General features: G+C 43.9%; 2 protein-coding genes across 11 annotated transcripts in view; both read right to left on the bottom strand.

The window, feature by feature from the left end:
* Positions 1 to 5,860: 5,860 nt before the first annotated feature.
* Positions 5,861 to 10,037, bottom strand: LOC311521777 (serum amyloid A-5 protein-like). The gene is made up of 4 exons (XM_084630354.1): positions 9,984 to 10,037; positions 9,528 to 9,646; positions 6,827 to 6,965; positions 5,861 to 6,080 (listed from the first exon to the last, which is right to left on the bottom strand). The coding sequence occupies exons 2-4, from the start codon at positions 9,628 to 9,630 to the stop codon at positions 5,939 to 5,941; spliced, it is 384 nt and encodes a 127-aa protein (XP_084486480.1). The 5' UTR covers positions 9,631 to 9,646; positions 9,984 to 10,037; the 3' UTR covers positions 5,861 to 5,938.
* Positions 10,038 to 13,568: 3,531 nt separating this feature from the next.
* The window catches only part of HPS5 (HPS5 biogenesis of lysosomal organelles complex 2 subunit 2), a 42,996-nt gene continuing 39,209 nt past the window's right edge, over positions 13,569 to 17,355 (bottom strand). For all 10 annotated transcript variants that reach the window (XM_084632267.1, XM_084632266.1, XM_084632262.1 and 7 more), the window contains one exon: positions 13,569 to 16,437. In XM_084632267.1, coding sequence (XP_084488393.1) covers positions 16,377 to 16,437 — 61 coding nt within the window. In that variant the 3' untranslated portion in view covers positions 13,569 to 16,376. The remainder of the gene's footprint in view (positions 16,438 to 17,355) is intronic.

Here is a 17,355-nt window from a genome sequence, read left to right as displayed (position 1 = left end):
TCAATCTGCTGACAGTGTTCCTACTAATGCAGCCCAATATGCCTTTAGCCTTCTTGGCAATAAAGGCACACTACTGAATCATATCCAGCTTCTCATCCACTGTAATCCCCAGGTCCTTTTCTGCAGAACTCCTGCTTAGCCAGTCGGTCCCCAGCTTGTAGCGGTGCATGTGATTCTTCCATCCTAAGTGAAGAACTCTGCACTTCTCCTTGTTGAACCTCATGAGATTTCTTTTGGCCCAATCCTCCAATTTGTCTAGGTCACTCTCGACCCTATCCCTATCCTCCAGCATATCTACCTCTCCCCCCAGCTTAGTGTCATCTGCGAATTTGCTGAGGGTGCAATCCATCCCATCATCCAGATCATTAATAAAGATGTTGAACAAAACCAGCCCTGGGGCACTCCACTTGATACCGGCTGCCAACTAGACATCGAGCCATTGATCACTACCCGTTGAGCCTGACAATCTAGTCAGCTTTCTATCTACCTTATAGTCCATTTATCCAATCCATACTTCTTTAACTTGCTGGGAAGAATACTGTGGGAGACCGTTATCAAAAGCTTTGCTAAAGTCAAGATATATCATGTCCACTGCTTTCCCAATATCCACAGAGCCAGTTATCTCATCATAGAAGGCAATCAGGTTGGTCAGGCATGACTTGCCCTTAGTGAATCAATGTTGACTGTTCCTGATCACTTTCCTCTCCTCCAAGTGCTTCAAAATGGTTTCCTTGAAGATCTACTCCATGAGTTTTCCAGGGACTGAGGTGAGGCTGTAGTTCCTCAGGTTCTCCTTCTTCCCTTTTTTAAAGATGGGTACCATATTTGCCTTTTTCCAATCATCCGGGACCTCCCCCGATCGCCATGAGTTTTCAAAAATAACGGGCAATGGCTCTGCAATCACATCAGCCAATTCCCTCAGCATCCTCGGATGCATTAGATCTGGACCAATCATGCACGTCAATCAGTTTTGTAAGGTTACTGAACAGCCAATTCTTTCTGTAAACTGTGTTCGCAATGGAATCCCCTGCAGCCTCCTTGTCCTCAGCATCACTAGAAGGGAGCGAAGGATTCCGGTCCATTTTTCAGAAATCCAGCAAGATCTTTCCAGCAATCCTGATTCTCTAGAAACAGAGATGACCAGGCAGTGACTCCAGGCAAGAGCCAGCAGCATCCCTGTCCCCACCAAACCATGGGAGGGTCCCCCACAGCCACAACCTGTGTCCCCTTCCCCACCACAGCATGAACTCCTTATCCCACATAGCACTGATTCCTCCTTCCATCCCATCTACTCTCTCTAAACCCAGGTCCCTACCCCACCTGGACACCCCCTGTACAGGGCACCGGCTCCCCTGACCTCCACCCATGTACCTAGACTCCACAGCACACACGACCCACGGGGAACAGGCTTCCCCGTCCCATGTACCCAGACCACACACACCATAAGGAGCACCAGCTCCTCCACCCCAGGTACACAGGCCTTACAGCACACACCCCCCAAGAAGTACCGATTCCCCCACCCTACCCAGGCAGCCACTGGGTCTGGGAGTGCCGGGCCGGGGCAAGTGACTCCGCCCAGCGCCTGGCGAGGCAGAGGCATGGTGTGTGGCGGGGGGCACCCGGAGCAAGCACAGTCCGCTCCCTCCACTCCTGCTTGGGGGCTCAGCTCCTCACGCCGCTGTGGGGATGGGAGCAGCTTCTGAATCAGCCCCAGCTGGACTCGCTGCTCAGCTGCACAAGCCCACCCGCATCTAAAGGCCCTTCCCCCAGCCTTGTGCAAGGGACCACTGGACCCGGGATCCAAATGAATTCTTGGGACAACTAAGGAATAACAGGGACAGGAGAGGAGGCCACAGGTTCAGAACTAGGGATCCAGAGGGCGACACCAAGCAGAGAACCCCAGACAGCACCTATTGCTCCTAAAAGCTGCCTAAGGAGCCAGCAGACGCTGCCCAGAGGAACTCTGCCCGGATGTGTGAGACCAGGGAGGAGTGGAAATAGGCCCCACAGTAACAGAGTACTCCCTTGTCTAGCATCCTCATCCTGGTGTTGTAAATGGACACTTTGCCAGTACCACGAGGAGGTTGATGACGAGGTCTCATTCATAAGGCCACAGAAAGGGCGTGACTATATGACGAGAGGTGGGGAAAAGTGCATCCAGAACCACAACAGGAGGTTCTGGAGGAGCCAGAATAGGGACTGCAACCTGGCACATACGAGATAAGCATGCGCTGGGTTCTGCCTCATGCCACAAAAGGGTAGATGTCAGGAATGGGGGCGAACCATGCCAGGTACACCCCCGTGCTCCTGGCTCCATGAAGGAGCCGCCAACCGGTATCCCCAGTGGGATGTTGGACAGAGGTGGAAAAGAGTCTGGCCCACCAGGGTTCCTCACTGTCTACAGGTGGTAAGCAGTCCTGCCACTTGGCATCGGGGTGGGACACGAGGGTGAGGAAATTAAATGTGTGGAGCACGAACGTGTATAGTTGTTCCTGTGGTGTGGTTCAGCAGCGAACCAGTTGCAGGGCACACAGCCAAGTCGAAGTATAAACGGGAGGGTGCCAAGGGACTCACAGGTCAGGGGCCTGATGAAAAGGTCCGGAGGGTCAGGGGTGAGCAGGGAGCACTCTCCCAGAGGACCCACTCACGGAAAATCTGAGAGGTGGGCAAGAAGGATGCCCCCACCTCCTGGAGTACGTGCAGGATCTGAAGGATGGAGAGCCCCCTGCACTGACCGGCACTCGGGGATCCACCCAGTGCCTGCTGTCATAGTCCAGGAAGTGTCTGATTCTGGTGGTTTCTGCCAGGACCAGCCTCCAGCGCACCGAGGGGGACTCTGCCACTGCACACGAAGGTGGGGGTTGTGTAGCAGGGGCACCCCGAGAAGGTCCACGCCCTCGGTGGCCACAACGGACCCAGTTGCAGAGAACAGCTTCCAGGTCCGGAGCAGGCAGAGGTGCAGCTTGGAGACAACTCGCTGAAGACCCCTTGGATGGAGAAAAAAAGAGCTGCCAGTCGTCTCGGGGCCCTCGGAGGCGGCGGATTATTGAAACAGGCTCCCCCGCACTGCCATGTACCCAGAGCCCACAGCGCGTAGACTCCACGGGGCACCGGCTCCCCCGGCCGCCCAGGCAGCCGCTGGTCTGGGAGGGCCGGGCCGGGGCAGTCGACTCCGCCCAATGCCTCGCAAGGCAGGGGCGCAACGTGGGCTGTACCCGGAGCAAGTCGCGGCCCGCTCCCTCCTCCCCTCCCCGGGGGCTCGACCCCTCACGCCGCTGCGGGAACGGGAGCGGCTCCTGCATCGGCCCCAGCTGCTCAGCCCCGCGAGGGGCCGGATCCCGCCGCACGCGGCTCACCCGGCCAGGGGGGCTCAGCGCTCTCCGCCGCGCGGCTGCTGGGCCCAACCCCAACAACCCTGCCCCGCGGCCAGCCAGAGAGAGATAGAAAGCACCTCAGCCGCCCCACAGCGCCCCCTGCAGCCCGGCCTCCCACAGACAGACAGCGCCTCAGCCGCCCCACAGCGCCCCCTGCAGCCCGGCCTCCCACCGACAGACAGCGCCTCAGCCGCCCCACAGCACCCGCTGCAGCCCGGCCTCCCACAGACAGACAGCGCCTCACCCGCCCCACAGCGCCCCCTGCAGCCCTGCTTCCCACCGACAGACAGCGCCTCAGCCGCCCCACAGCACCCGCTGCAGCCCGGCCTCCCACAGACAGACAGCGCCTCACCCGCCCCACAGCGTCCCCTGCAGCCCTGCTTCCCACCGACAGACAGCGCCTCAGCCGCCCCACAGCGCCCGCTGCAGCCCGGCCTCCCACAGACAGACAGCGCCTCAGCCGCCCCACAGCGCCCCCTGCAGCCCGGCCTCCCACAGACAGACAGCGCCTCACCCGCCCCACAGCGCCCGCTGCAGCCCGGCCTCCCACAGACAGACAGCGCCTCAGCCGCCCCACAGCGCCCCCTGCAGCCCGGCCTCCCACAAACAGACAGCGCCTCAGCCGCCCCACAGCGCCCCCTGCAGCCCGGCCTCCCACAGACAGACAGCGCCTCAGCCGCCCCACAGCGCCCCCTGCAGCCCGGCCTCCCACAGACAGACAGCGCCTCAGCCGCCCCACAGCGCCCCCTGCAGCCCGGCCTCCCACAGACAGACAGCGCCTCAGCCGCCCCACAGCGCCCCCTGCAGCCCGGCCTCCCACAGACAGACAGCGCCTCAGCCGCCCCACAGCGTCCCCTGCAGTCTGGCCTCCCACAGACAGACAGCGGCTCAGCCGCCCCACAGCGCCGCCTGCAGCCCGGCCTCCCACAGACAGACAGCGCCTCAGCCGCCCCACAGCGCCCCCTGCAGCCCGGCCTCCCACAGACAGACAGCGCCTCAGCCGCCCCACAGCGCCTCAGCCGCCCCACAGCGCCCCCTGCAGCCCGGCCTCCCACAGACAGACAGCGCCTCAGCCGCCCCACAGCGCCCCCCTGCAGCCCTGCCTCCCACAGACAGACAGCGCCTCACCCACCCCACAGCACCCCCTGCCTCCAACAAATTGTAAGATTTGAAGCCTATTGACTATGCACTTTTACCATAAAAATTGAGGAAAGGCCTAAAAAATTATTTGAGCAAAGTCATGCTAAGAACCCCCCACTGCATGCTGCTAAATTCTTTGATCTTTTGATCAAGAGTGGGACTAGGGGTAATTAGTGTTGTTGCAGCTGTGTTGCTCCCTGAATATTAGACACACAAGGTGGGTGAGGTAATAATGTCTATTTTTGGACCAACTTCTGTTGGGGAGAGAGACAAGCTTCCGATCTGCACAGAGCTCTTCCTCAGGACTGTTAGGCTGACATGAAGAAGGGATGGGTCACTACAAAAACTAATTTCCCTGTACTAATTTCACTCTACTGTTACTTACACCTTCCTGTCAACTGTTTGAAATGGGCCACCCTGATTACTTTGGCCTCATTACCACTACAAAAGTGATTTTTCCTCCCTTGGTATTCTATTGTTGAGAATAGCCCACTTCCACTTCAATTGAATTGTCTCATTAGCACTGAACCCCCCGCATTTGGTAAGGCAACTCTCATCTTTGCATGTACTGTGTATATACCTGCCTCCTGTATTTTCCACTCCATGCATCTGATGAAGTAGGTTTTAGCCCACGAAAGCTTATGCCCAAATAAATGTGTTAGTCTCGAAGGTGCCACAAGTACTCCTCGTTGGTTTTGCTGACACAGACTAACACAGCTACCACTCTGAAAGCCAAGATTCCTCTGACCTCAGACAGAACAGAGGTTCTACCCACCTGACAACAATAAATATATACTTTTAAAACTTAAGCACCATCACTGCTAATTAAAGTGGACCCAGACTCCGAGCCCCATAGAAAATGTGTTTTCATCTTTTCATTTAAAATGTTAACTTTCCTCCTGACCTGCTCCACAAATTTCTGTTTTTGCCATGATACCTAAACCTTTGCAGGGTGGTTTTTATGCCCCCAACTAATTAGCCAGGTAGGATGGTCTTATGGTTAGAGAACTGGACTCCATTCCTAGCTCTGCTATAGACTCCCCTGTGATGTTAGGCCAGTCAATTAACATCTCTCAGATCCCTGGGGACAACACTAAAAAGGAGAATTTTCATAATGGATCACAATAGTCCAGTAGCCTGTCTGTGACAGTGGCCAGTGCCCGCTGCTTCACAGGAATACGCAACAAATCAAGTAAAGAACAATCGTTAAATAATCTGGAAGAATCTTCCAAATCCCGGGCAGTTAAGGGTTACCTTTGGCCCCAAATCATGAAGGTTTGTATGTATATTGCTTTTTATCCTTTCTAATGTAGCTGAGGGTGTTTGTTCATTCACTGAGAGCTTCAGAAATTTAAGGTTTTATTTATTGTGGTTTTGCACAGCTGGTAGAAAAATGGAACCATTGTAAAGTATTACAGGCTGCATTAGTATTTCGAGGGAAGGCCCTCTGGTCTGTAGCGGTTTGGGTCTCCTCCACTTCTGCCCCATGCATTTGCCTCCTGGTCTTGACGTGTGTCTTCGGCTCCTCTGCCGCTAACGTCACTCTGCCAACCTTCCCTAGCATCACTGGAAAGAGGAAACAAAGATTATTTTAGACAGTTTATTATTAAATCTCAATAACTAAATTATTTACTTTTCAGTTTTTCCCCAGTTTAATCCCTACTTTTCCATGAAACTGAGGACACGCACAAATACCTCACCAACAGAAGTTATTCTAATAAAATACATTAGCTCGCCTACCTTGTCTCTCACACACACAGACACAAATCTTAGCCTGTCTGTGAGTAGCATCGGTCATCCCAGAAGTGCATCAGTCCAGCAGTTGTGAATTAAAAAGCTTTCCCATTACTTGCCTCCACTAAGTTCTGCCCACTCCTCATAAGCTCCTTTGTATCACAGTCATCACGTTCAACAGCAATATTTTAAAACAATCCTCATTAGAGGACTGTAAATGAACCATTGATCATAGTTTTCTTGGATGAAATACCCAGAGCAATATGTATCAGTTTAAGATTAAAGTGAGGTCCTGCAATTATTTAAGTTTTAAAAGCCCTGTGGTGAACACATCAGCCTCCTGGCACAAAGTAATGAGATCTGATATCAGAATATATCTAAATAGATCAGTTCAGAAATCACCTTTACAACTCATGAATGGGCATGGTCTTCACACTTAGCCAGTTCAGAGGTTAAATAAAAATGTTCTCGCTTTGAACAGGACAATAACTAGTTATGAATTACAATGTACTTCATAGTTATTTGATTGCATAGCTCTTTATTGACATTTAACTCATAATCCAAGTGGAATCCATTACCTAATAACTTTTGCTGCCCATTTACCGCCGGGCCCTCTTTGGGCAGCATCATAATTCCCACGAGCATGGAAATATTTATCTGAATTTTTATAATTCGCCTCCCTCATGTCGCGGTATGCACGCCACATATCCCCAGCGCCTGGAGAAGAGAGAAAGGATTATAGAGACGCTGCAAAATTTAAAAACAACACTTTGAGGTTATTCCACCCACAGTCCTCTGAAGTCGTCAAGCACCATTCTTCTCACTTCCCCACTGTGGCTTCCAAGTATAGTACTTCTAGAGAAGGCAGAAAGGCTCCTATATATCGCTAAGTAAACTCTGATTTTTTTGAAAAAGAAAAGGAGTACTTGTGGCACCTTAGAGACTAACCAATTTATTTGAGCATAAGCTTTCGTGAGCTACAGCTCACTTCATCGGATGCATACTGTGGAAACTGCAGAAGACATTATATACACAGAGACCATGAAACAATACCCCCTCCCACCCCACTCTCCTGCTGGTAATAGCTTATCTAAAGTGATCACTCTCCTTACAATGTGTATGATAATCAAGTTGGGCCATTTCCAGCACAAATCCAGGTTCTCACCCCCCACCCCATACACACACAAACTCACTCTCCTGCTGGTAATAGTTCATCCAAAGTGACCACTCTCCCTACAATGTGTATGATAATCAAGGTGGGCCATTTCCAGCATAAATCCAAGATTAACCAGAACGTCTTGGGGGGGGGGGGTAGGAAAAAACAAGGGGAAATAGGCTACCTTGCATAATGACTTAGCCACTCCCAGTCTCTATTTAAGCCTAAATTAATAGTATCCAATTTGCAAATGAATTCCAATTCAGCAGTTTCTCGCTGGAGTCTGGATTTGAAGTTTTTTTGTTTTGAGATAACGACCTTCATGTCTGTAATTGCGTGACCAGAGAGATTGAAGTGTTCTCCGACTGGTTTATGAATGTTATAATTCTTGACATCTGATTTGTGTCCATTTATTCTTTTACGTAGAGACTGTCCAGTTTGACCAATGTAAATGGCAGAGGGGCATTGCTGGCACATGATGGCATATATCACATTGGTGGATGTGCAGGTGAACGAGCCTCTAATAGTGTGGCTGATGTTATTAGGCCCTGTGATGGTGTCCCCTGAAGAGATATGTGGGCACAGTTGGCAATGGGCTTTGTTGCCCAAAAATGGCCCACCTTGATTATCATGCACATTGTAGGGAGAGTGGTCACTTTAGATAAGCTATTCCCAGCGAGGAGAGTGGGGTGGGAGGAGGTATTGTTTCATGGCCTCTGTGTATATAATGTCTTCTGCAGTTTCTACAGTATGCATCCGATGAAGTGAGCTGTAGCTCACGAAAGCTTATGCTCAAATAAATTGGTTAGTCTCTAAGGTGCCACAAGTACTCCTTTTCTTTTTGCGAATACAGACTAACACGGCTGTTCCTCTGAAATCTGATTTTTTTGGTTCAGTGGAAGATCTGAGAAATCCAAAAAAGAAAGACTGTTGAGTTACAAACCAAAACTGATTTGTTAGAGTTTTTCTCATCAGAATGAAAAAAAAATTGTTCAGGTTGATTTGAATAGACATTTCTGCAGCAAAATGTCAGAACAGGTCACTGTGAAAATTATCAGTTTTGAAATTATTTTTGACCAAAATTTGCCAAAAGTTGCAGTGTCCCCCTGAAATGCATTTTTTGGTTAATTTAATATTTGCCAAAAAAAATTGCTCAACTTTCTTTGGTACCCAGGACTCCCATTAGAGATACATGGATTTGCAGCTATTTATGCTATTGTATTAGCTGAAGCTTCCACCAGGTCACATCTTTGGAAGAGGAAATGAAAGGGAGTTCCCTTGAGAAGGATCTCATAAAAACATGGAATCTCAACAAAACTCTGTTGTAATATCTTTGGGGAATTCTTTAGGGACAAAGAAACCCTCAAATTTCTCTCAGTGCTCTTTTAAGACTCACCAGGACAATGGAGTAGAGCTATGATTTAGAAACATGATTTAGGAATAAGGGAAGTTCAGCACCTTGCAGAAGATGCTCATTCCTGTAGTGCTGAATCAGGACCCAAGTTATCTGACCCCAGAAACATTTCCAGGAAGGGGAAGGAAAGCTTCTGAAAATATTCAACCAACATTTACAGTATATTAGATTTCCTTTACTGAGAATTGGCATACACCTCTCACAAAACCAAGAACAAACATATAAAAGGTACCCATTAGTTCTCAATGTATTAATATGCCTCCAGATTTTACTAGACCCACTGAGATCCACATCAGGAAAGTGCAGAAGTTAAAGTCACAACATGGTCAGCTGGGTGCACAGGTTGCAGTTAAACATCTTGCTAAATGTTAAGTGAATCTTGTCTGGTGAAAATATCTGTTTAGTTATGATCCATAATTTGTACTATCTATGGCCCATACCTGCCATCTGATTGGCTCTGGTTCAGCAGCCTTGTGCTTGGACTCCCAATGAGGGACCTAAAACTGCATCACTTTAAGGGATCATGAAAAAATTCTAATGTATCTTTTTGTGAAGAACTGAGTAAATTTCTTATTTATCAGAAATTGGTCTAGAACTCCTGTCTTCAGCTTGGCTTTGTGGGGTTTTTATTCTTTTATGAATTTTTTTAATATGTACACCGTGCTGAGGACAGTTTTGATGAAGAACAAACAGTTAGTAAAAAGCATACCTCGATAAGCATCCCTTATGAATGATCCAGCATCAGTGAACCAGTTCTGGGCACTGACACATAGTACCAGGGACAACAACAACATGCAGTTGTAGAACTTCATAGTTCACTTCTTTAGGCTGTAATAGAAGGAGAATATACGTCAGAAAACTGGTCAATCTTTTAAAGACTCCAGACATAATGTAAATTTCTCTTATATCTGCTTTGGAACAGGTACATGGATCTTCAGAGTCACACACAATTCAGAAGAGTTCCAAAAGTGATGATTTCAACTCAGAAAAATGAAATGCCCTCTGCCATCACAGCACCGGGCTGGGACATAAGTTGTAAATATAGAAGTTTTTGTTTCCGCTTAAGTTTTTACATCATAAAAATCACCAGTTCTAAGACAAAAATTGAATACACAACAAGGTAAAGTGGTACAAATATGAAGTTTCCATATGGAATGAAACTTACCACTGCTGTATTGCAAAGCCCCGGAAAAATGGAGTCCTTTCTGATGGATTCTCACAAGAAAAATGGTACTATATTTATAGGAAGCCTTATCTCAAAGAGCAAATGGGAAATAATTAACAGAAACCTGACTAAATTCAAATTGGGCAATTCTTTGCTTGTTGAATGCAAACAAACATTGCTTCTGTTGGGAATTTACTGCAGTAAATTCCCTTATTTCTTCTTGAGCCTTCCTGATTTCAATTTGTCACGGTCTGTATTGTCTATTTATCCAACGATCAATTACTTAACCAGTGCCTAATATGATGAAATGTCCATCATTTACTGGAAGTCAGGCAGCCACTTTTTCTGACTTGCTTCTAATTTTTTGGAATGACTGAAATGAGTGAAATATTTTATGTGAGATTTTTATGCCGAAGTTTTAAGTAATCATCTTGCATGTACGATAGACACCAAATCAGTTTTATCCTCATCTGTAATTGTAATTAGGGGTTCACACAAGAGATGCCACAGGTAGCTGGAGAAGCCTTTGCCATCAGCTTATAGGGGCATGAACCATCTTTTTGTACTGTTGGTACAGTGCCTAGCCAATGGGTCCTGCTCCATGACTTGGGCTCCAAGAGGCTATGGTAATAGAAATCAATAATAAAACAAATGACCAGAGCTGGTCAGAAATGGGATGTCATCTTTGTAGACATTTTCATTTTTTCCCTTTTAAATTTAGATGGAAACTTGTCAAAATTTTGAACAACATCAACGAGCTTTGATTACCACCATTATGACCTCAAAAGGGAGAGGTTAATTTGTCTGAATAGCGGTTAACTTATTGTGTAGCTGTTGGTAAGATCTAAGCCATAAGCTAGGTGCAGTTATATGAAGAGTTATAAAAATATCTTTTAATTCAAAATATTACCAGTGGATTGGAATAATCAGCTCTATCTGGAATTCAGGGTACTTTGTGAAGTGTTTTCATTTTTGATAAATAACAATCTGAACTATCAAAATTGTATTTAAATGAAGTAAATACGGTTTACATTCTCAGATCAGTGCATGGGCGATAATATGTAAAACTCCTTTTGATTCTAGCTGGAAAGATGCAGGTAAATATCTGCTAGTTCTGGTCAGACTTTGCCCTCTAAAGTTTGTAAACTAAACAGCAGATCTTGTAAATGGTCAGTGTGGCTCTTATGGGAATGTAATCTGAATAAAGTCATCATGATTGGGAAAGTGTTGTGAAACCAGTACTAAATCAGTCCCGCTCACTAGCCCAACAGCATGCTATGACTTGTAAACACAACAGACCGTAGCTGTATTGTCCATGCTCAATGCTCTGTTAACCAATCTGGTTTTGAGCTTCCTGGAAGCTTTTGGAAGTGTCTACATTCAACAGTAACAGCCTTGACAGCAAAATGACATGTTAGTAAGATTAAAATAAAATTACACGATTCAGCCTCATTTTATTCCCATGAGCATCTACACTTTTCTAGACAAACTCCAACTAGTTCTTTAAAAAAGGGAAGGATAACTCCTAGGTCGTGTTATCCTGGCAGAGCATTTACTACTTGTAGTAACAAAGCTGCAGAGATTGAGAAGCTCAGTAGTCCCTGAACTACAACTGCATTTTCCCCTAGATGAACTGAACTATGGTAAATCTCCACCTTTGATACCTGGAATTGGAAATAATTCTGGTTTCAAGGGGCAGGAGAGAGCCACTTTGTTTCCTAAATTATGTGATTCCATCTTTTTGAAAACCTTGCTGTAATGCATTAGTTTTTCAGACCCTCTATGATCTGCCTACCAGAGACATTGCACATCATCATTTAAAGTAGCGGTGGGTTGTATAGCTGGAGCTCTCCTAACAGCGGTATTTAAGGTTATCGAAATGTTTCCTTTAGCCCTCTTTTCATTCACTCAACATTCTGAAAACACTCAAGCTTCTGGACTGAAATTTTACAGGCCTGGTCTACATCCAAAAAGAAACATTTTTTAAAAAATTTGAAATGAAAATCGATTCTGTACATTTTGTCCTTTTGTAACAAAAAAGCTTGAAGGGCAATATGACTGGAGTGAACATTTGGTAAGAAAAAAGGAAGTTCCTTGTAACAATACTTTGTATTTGGCAGGCATGAGGGTTTAAGCATCTCACCTTATCTTTAAACACTGATTGGTCTGATGTTTTGGCCCTTTTTAACGGATTTCTTAAGGAAGAGTATGCTGCTGTGGCTAAGTTTGCCATGCAGCATGCCAGGCAACTACCTTAGGACCTGCACAGTTAGAAGTGCAAGCAGTATGAAGCAGAGTGCTGGGAATTTACAATATCATGCAGACAGCCCTTTAATATTCCTCAATCTTAAAAGCTTCATGTATTCCGAGTATAAAGTTGTCCATTCAGTAATGTGCATAATTCAGTGAAATTTAGGGTTGTTCTTACAGAATATGATTTCTTTTAAAAGCTTAAATGCCATAGCTTTCTAATGTTCTTAAACCTACACAGGCAAAAATCAGATTCCACAGCTGTTTGCATTGCAGTGTACATAATCACATCATTGAAAACACTCTCAAAGAATGCAATTATTTCTACAATCTTGTAGGAGGAGCAGAGAGTGATGTAGGGCCCTGGCCTTATTAGCTGTACATCTTGTGTATAAACTATTTTCACAAACTGCATCTGTGACTTACGGATTGTACACAGTGATATAAGTGTCACACAGGTGTCTAAGGCCATCAGAAAAAATGGCATAATATACAGTGTTACCAAAAGTTGGACAAAGTATTTGAGGGCGATATAGCGATGCATACATGCACATAAACAGTGTTAAGGCTGCACGTTCAATTTTAACGTTTACATTGAAACATACTGAAGTCAGGAAATGCCAAGTCTTTATTGCTCTGACTGGAGTTTTTTTAAAAGGTGTTTGTGCAGGGAACACACCTGACACTGAGACCACATGCACGAGCCACAGGTGCATGAACCCCTTGAATGGCTATAGTCTTTTTCATCTACAAATCTCCAAGCATTTTACATAGGCAGGTAAGTATCTTCAGTTTACAAATAGAGAAACTGAGGCACAGAGAAGTAATAGATTCAAGGCCACAGCACTCACTGGTAGATCCCATTTCTATGGATTCTCAGTGAAGTTGTCTTATCTACTGAGACCTACTACGCCTCACTCAGAGGATATCCAAAAGGCTGGGCTTATTGTGGAAACTTGGAAGTGAGCCTGGGCATTCCAGTAAGACAGATGATTAGGGTATTTAATGAGGAAAGGTACAGTTTCAGTCACCGATCAAGAAAGACCTTTCAATTTGTCCAGCAGAGGACAGCTAAGCATCAAAATAAAGTGTTGTCCTCATGCTTGCAATATTTGACAGTTGGGCTATTTTGTATATTTTTCCTCTGTGAAACAATGTACAAAAAAGTAAATTCACTTCGGTATTATTTAAACTACACCTCTTTTGACCAACATATCTGGATTCTTGTCTTGACACGAAAACCCACTATACAGACCATCTTACTCGTAAGCCAAGTGACAGGATTTCACAAAGTATTAGCCAATGTAGAAGAAAAACGCAGTTTTCACTCTTGGGTTGTTTGTAACAAGTCAGAGACAGTTTATTCTCGAGCAATTGCAAGGGGGAGAGCGTGCACAGACAGGGATTCCCCCTTCCTAGGCAGGTCTCCGCCAGATAAACAATTAGGGCAAGCATTTATACCTTTTGTTGCATACAATAACGATCAACAGCCATGTCTTGTTTATACATATTCCTTCCTGATATCTTACTTTTTTCAGCAGTTCCTGCTACAGTCTGCGTTCCATTCTTATTTAACACAAGGTCAAAACAGCATCTCTTGCAGTCTTCCCACTCGCTTCCCACTTGCCCAGGCCCTGCCTTAAAGTCTTGCATTATTAGAGTTAGCTCTATTCCTAAGAAAACTAAGATGTCTGCGTTCAGATTCCCTTTATCCCTTTTTCCACTTCCACACCAAAAAGGTTAAACACAAGTGTTAAATGGCTCATAACGTATCTGGGTGACGGACTTCCCTTTCTTATGCTTGCAGGTGTGCAACTGCAGCATTTCCTAGGATGAAGTCACAATGTGTTCATGTATCCTTCACATCTTATTCACGTATAAATAAGGAAATTCAGACTAAGTCTAAACACTTTTCTTTTTTATTGAAATCTCTTAAAATTAGTTGAAATTATGAATACAAGTTCATTTTAGGTGCAATAACCAGTTCAACAACAATATTTAAGTTTAATATGAACAGTGCTATGCAAAAGGAAAAACAAGCTCTTTGAAAGAAAGTTTGTAATATATCGTAAAAGTCAGCATTGTTAATTGTGCGTTTTAAAATAAAGGTTATTATGTACACAAAGCTTTCAGCTGTTTATCCTCTAAACTGAAAATATTTCACTAGACTTTTGACAAAGAGCATTGGTTATGTATTTTCCTGAGACAGATGATTCTTCAACTTATATAGATCTTTACTTCTTTGAAGTGCTGTATAAAACTGAACTAATTAATTCTAACACCCACATGAGGTAGAAGTGTTCTCATTGCAGAGGTAGGGAAACAGGCACAGAAAGGTAAAGTGATTTGTTCTAAGCCTCATGGCATATCAATACCAAAGTTAGGACGACAGAGGAGTACCTGACTTCCAATCCTTTTTACACCTATGATAAATAAGACATGGTGTGCCTGAAGGTATAGGATGGCACATTTGTGCTGTTTTCCCAACTTCAGCTGAAAATCTCAACCCCAGGAAAAACTGAAGTTGAAAGAGGATGTTTCGTTGGCTTTTCAGAGACAGGAACCTTAAGGTTTGAAATTCCTGCCACTGGGCCTATTTCTGTAGACATTTATTCCCACACCAGAAGAGCTATGAAACACTCCACCATAAGGGAGTGACTCGTACTAGCAATTGAGACAAAGAGGTTACCCATCCAACTGTAGTTTTATATATCAGACCAAACTTCACAGATAAAATTCACATTGACCAAAAAATAATTAAATTTTAAATAAAAAAAACAAAACCATTAATTTGGAATGCAGCAAACCATGGAGACAAAACTATATATATAAAACATATAAAGGCTCTTATTTCAAAGGGATACTGTCAAATAAATTTACTCACAAAATGTTGGTGTACGAGGGAAAAAATGACAAATTTTTTTATAGGGAGTTAGTTCTTTGGGGTTTGACTACTGCCTAAATATTATAGGATTGTGCTAGTAAATGAGGCTCTAAATTGAAATAAGCTAAAACCAAAAGTAAATCTCACTTGTCTGTTTTCACTATCTAAGCTCTAGGAAGTTCACAGAGTAAACAGAATAGGTATAAAGCTAGTTTTTGCAAATGATTAAGTAAAACTGGGTGTTTTAAATATTCAGTTTTAATAATCCAATGTTTATCTTAACAGAGGTAAAGGTTTTTAAAAAATATGATTCTTAACTTGACAGCCTCCCTTTAAAATACTTTTTTTAAGGCAATTTCAGATAAAAAGAAGTATGCAGTTTCATCATTTCTTCCAAAAAGATCAAAAATCAGTTATGAAATATTGACATCTAAAGATATGTTCATTGTGTGGTAATTTATCTGAAGATGACCTCATGACAGATTCATACAATTTACGAATGCTGTGTTTACACTTCTTTTCAGTGTTCTATTAATAAATGAGTATTTCAAAGATTTAATGCATATTTCAACACTATGCAATGAATACCCCATAACATTATTTTACATAGCTCTTAAGATAAAGATGTAGCTATTCCAAGAAATAAATCAAAAGAATAGATATTCTATGCAATTAAGGAAAAATCTGCATTCTTGCATGGATTCACTGCAGCTATTGGCATAAGTGAATGTCAGAAGGGGAAAACAGTTTGGGTGAGTCTTAACATTTACCAGCAGGGGCTGCTCATGCTGGCAGTATACACAGAATTAATCTGTTTGAAATTTACGTCTTAACCAACCCAAAGAAAAGCAGCTGAAGTCAAAATACACTATTTTCAAACATAATTTAATGTTCAAAAGACTGTACTTTTAACCAACTGTTTTAATTCATGCAGAGTTATTACCAAGTTCATTCAACACTTTTAATCCTATTGTAAAAAAACCAAATCTGTTAGACACTTGTGGTCTTAATTTCAACATAAACATTGGAGTATTTCAACCTAACAATTTCTAAAACCAGTTTTAGAAGCACGTTTTAAACTATTTAGGAAGAGTTGTAGAAGAAAACCCAATTCAGGTGCTATTTTCATGCAGTGTGGCTGCATACATTATTGTATGGACAAGAGTTTGTTTCTTTAAGAGATGATGAAACTTAAGAGGCAATTTAATGTAGAAGATGCACAGTACACAACTTCGTTTCAGTGTTTCCTGGAATATTTGCTATGCCTGCTGGGACCACAGAAAACGGTCACACCTTTCCAACATGGACTGTATCAGGGCTCTACAGACAAAATAGAAAAAAAAAATCCAACATATTAGTTACCTAATTTGCTGGACACTAGCTTTTTGAAAGAGTTTAAACTGTCCGATGTAGAGAAAAATACTATTCCATTTCAGAGAGAGCCCTATCATGCCCCTGCCTTTAAAGATTTTTCACTGACCTGAATAGACAGCATGAATGATAAACCGTAAATAGAAAATAGAAGATACCAGGGTTTTTTTATTTTATTTTGTATTTAATGCTAGCATTTAAAGCTTCCTAGATTCCAGGCCTTCACTCTTGCTTGTAACCACCCCTCAGGATTGGTGTAAGAGAGATTGCAATAGGACCATTTCAAGTGCCATCTTCTAGAACTTAATTCATTTAATTCCAAAACCTCTTATGTTTTTCCATGCATGCTTTTTTTCCGTAAAGGAGTTAAATAGTGTATTTGCAGGTGAACTACTTCAACAGCAACAGCTGCAGTGTAAGTAGACTCAAATCCCAAATACTGTAATGTCTCACTGCACTATTACAGCATTTATGAAGCAGCCATCAGAGCAGTCTAGCTATAGGAGGATGAAGTACAGGTGAGGAGTTTCTGAGTTCTTCAGCAGTGGACTTTTGATAGTTTAGTCATTTACCTCTCCCCCCCCCTTTTTTTAAACATTTATTCTGAATATATTTTCTGTTAATACATTTTTCATTTTTAAGCTACAGATCTCAAATATACCTCTTAAACTGGGGACAGAAGTATTTTCAGGTAGTTTTACCACTCTGTAACACTGTTTAAAAACTCTTGGAGCTCAAGTCTGAAGTGTTTTCACTTTTTTTTAAATTTAATGAAAGACAAAACTATGGCCTAGGATGGCACTGAGTGAAGTATCAATACAGTTCTCTCTCTCTCTCTATATATATATATATACACACACACACACC

This window comes from Lepidochelys olivacea, assembly GCF_965140295.1.
Source record: "Lepidochelys olivacea isolate rLepOli2 genome assembly, chromosome: 6".
In the NCBI taxonomy this organism is placed as follows: Eukaryota; Metazoa; Chordata; order Testudines; family Cheloniidae; genus Lepidochelys; species Lepidochelys olivacea.
Note: the sequence above shows the minus strand (reverse complement) of the source record. Positions and strands in the feature narration are given on the sequence as shown.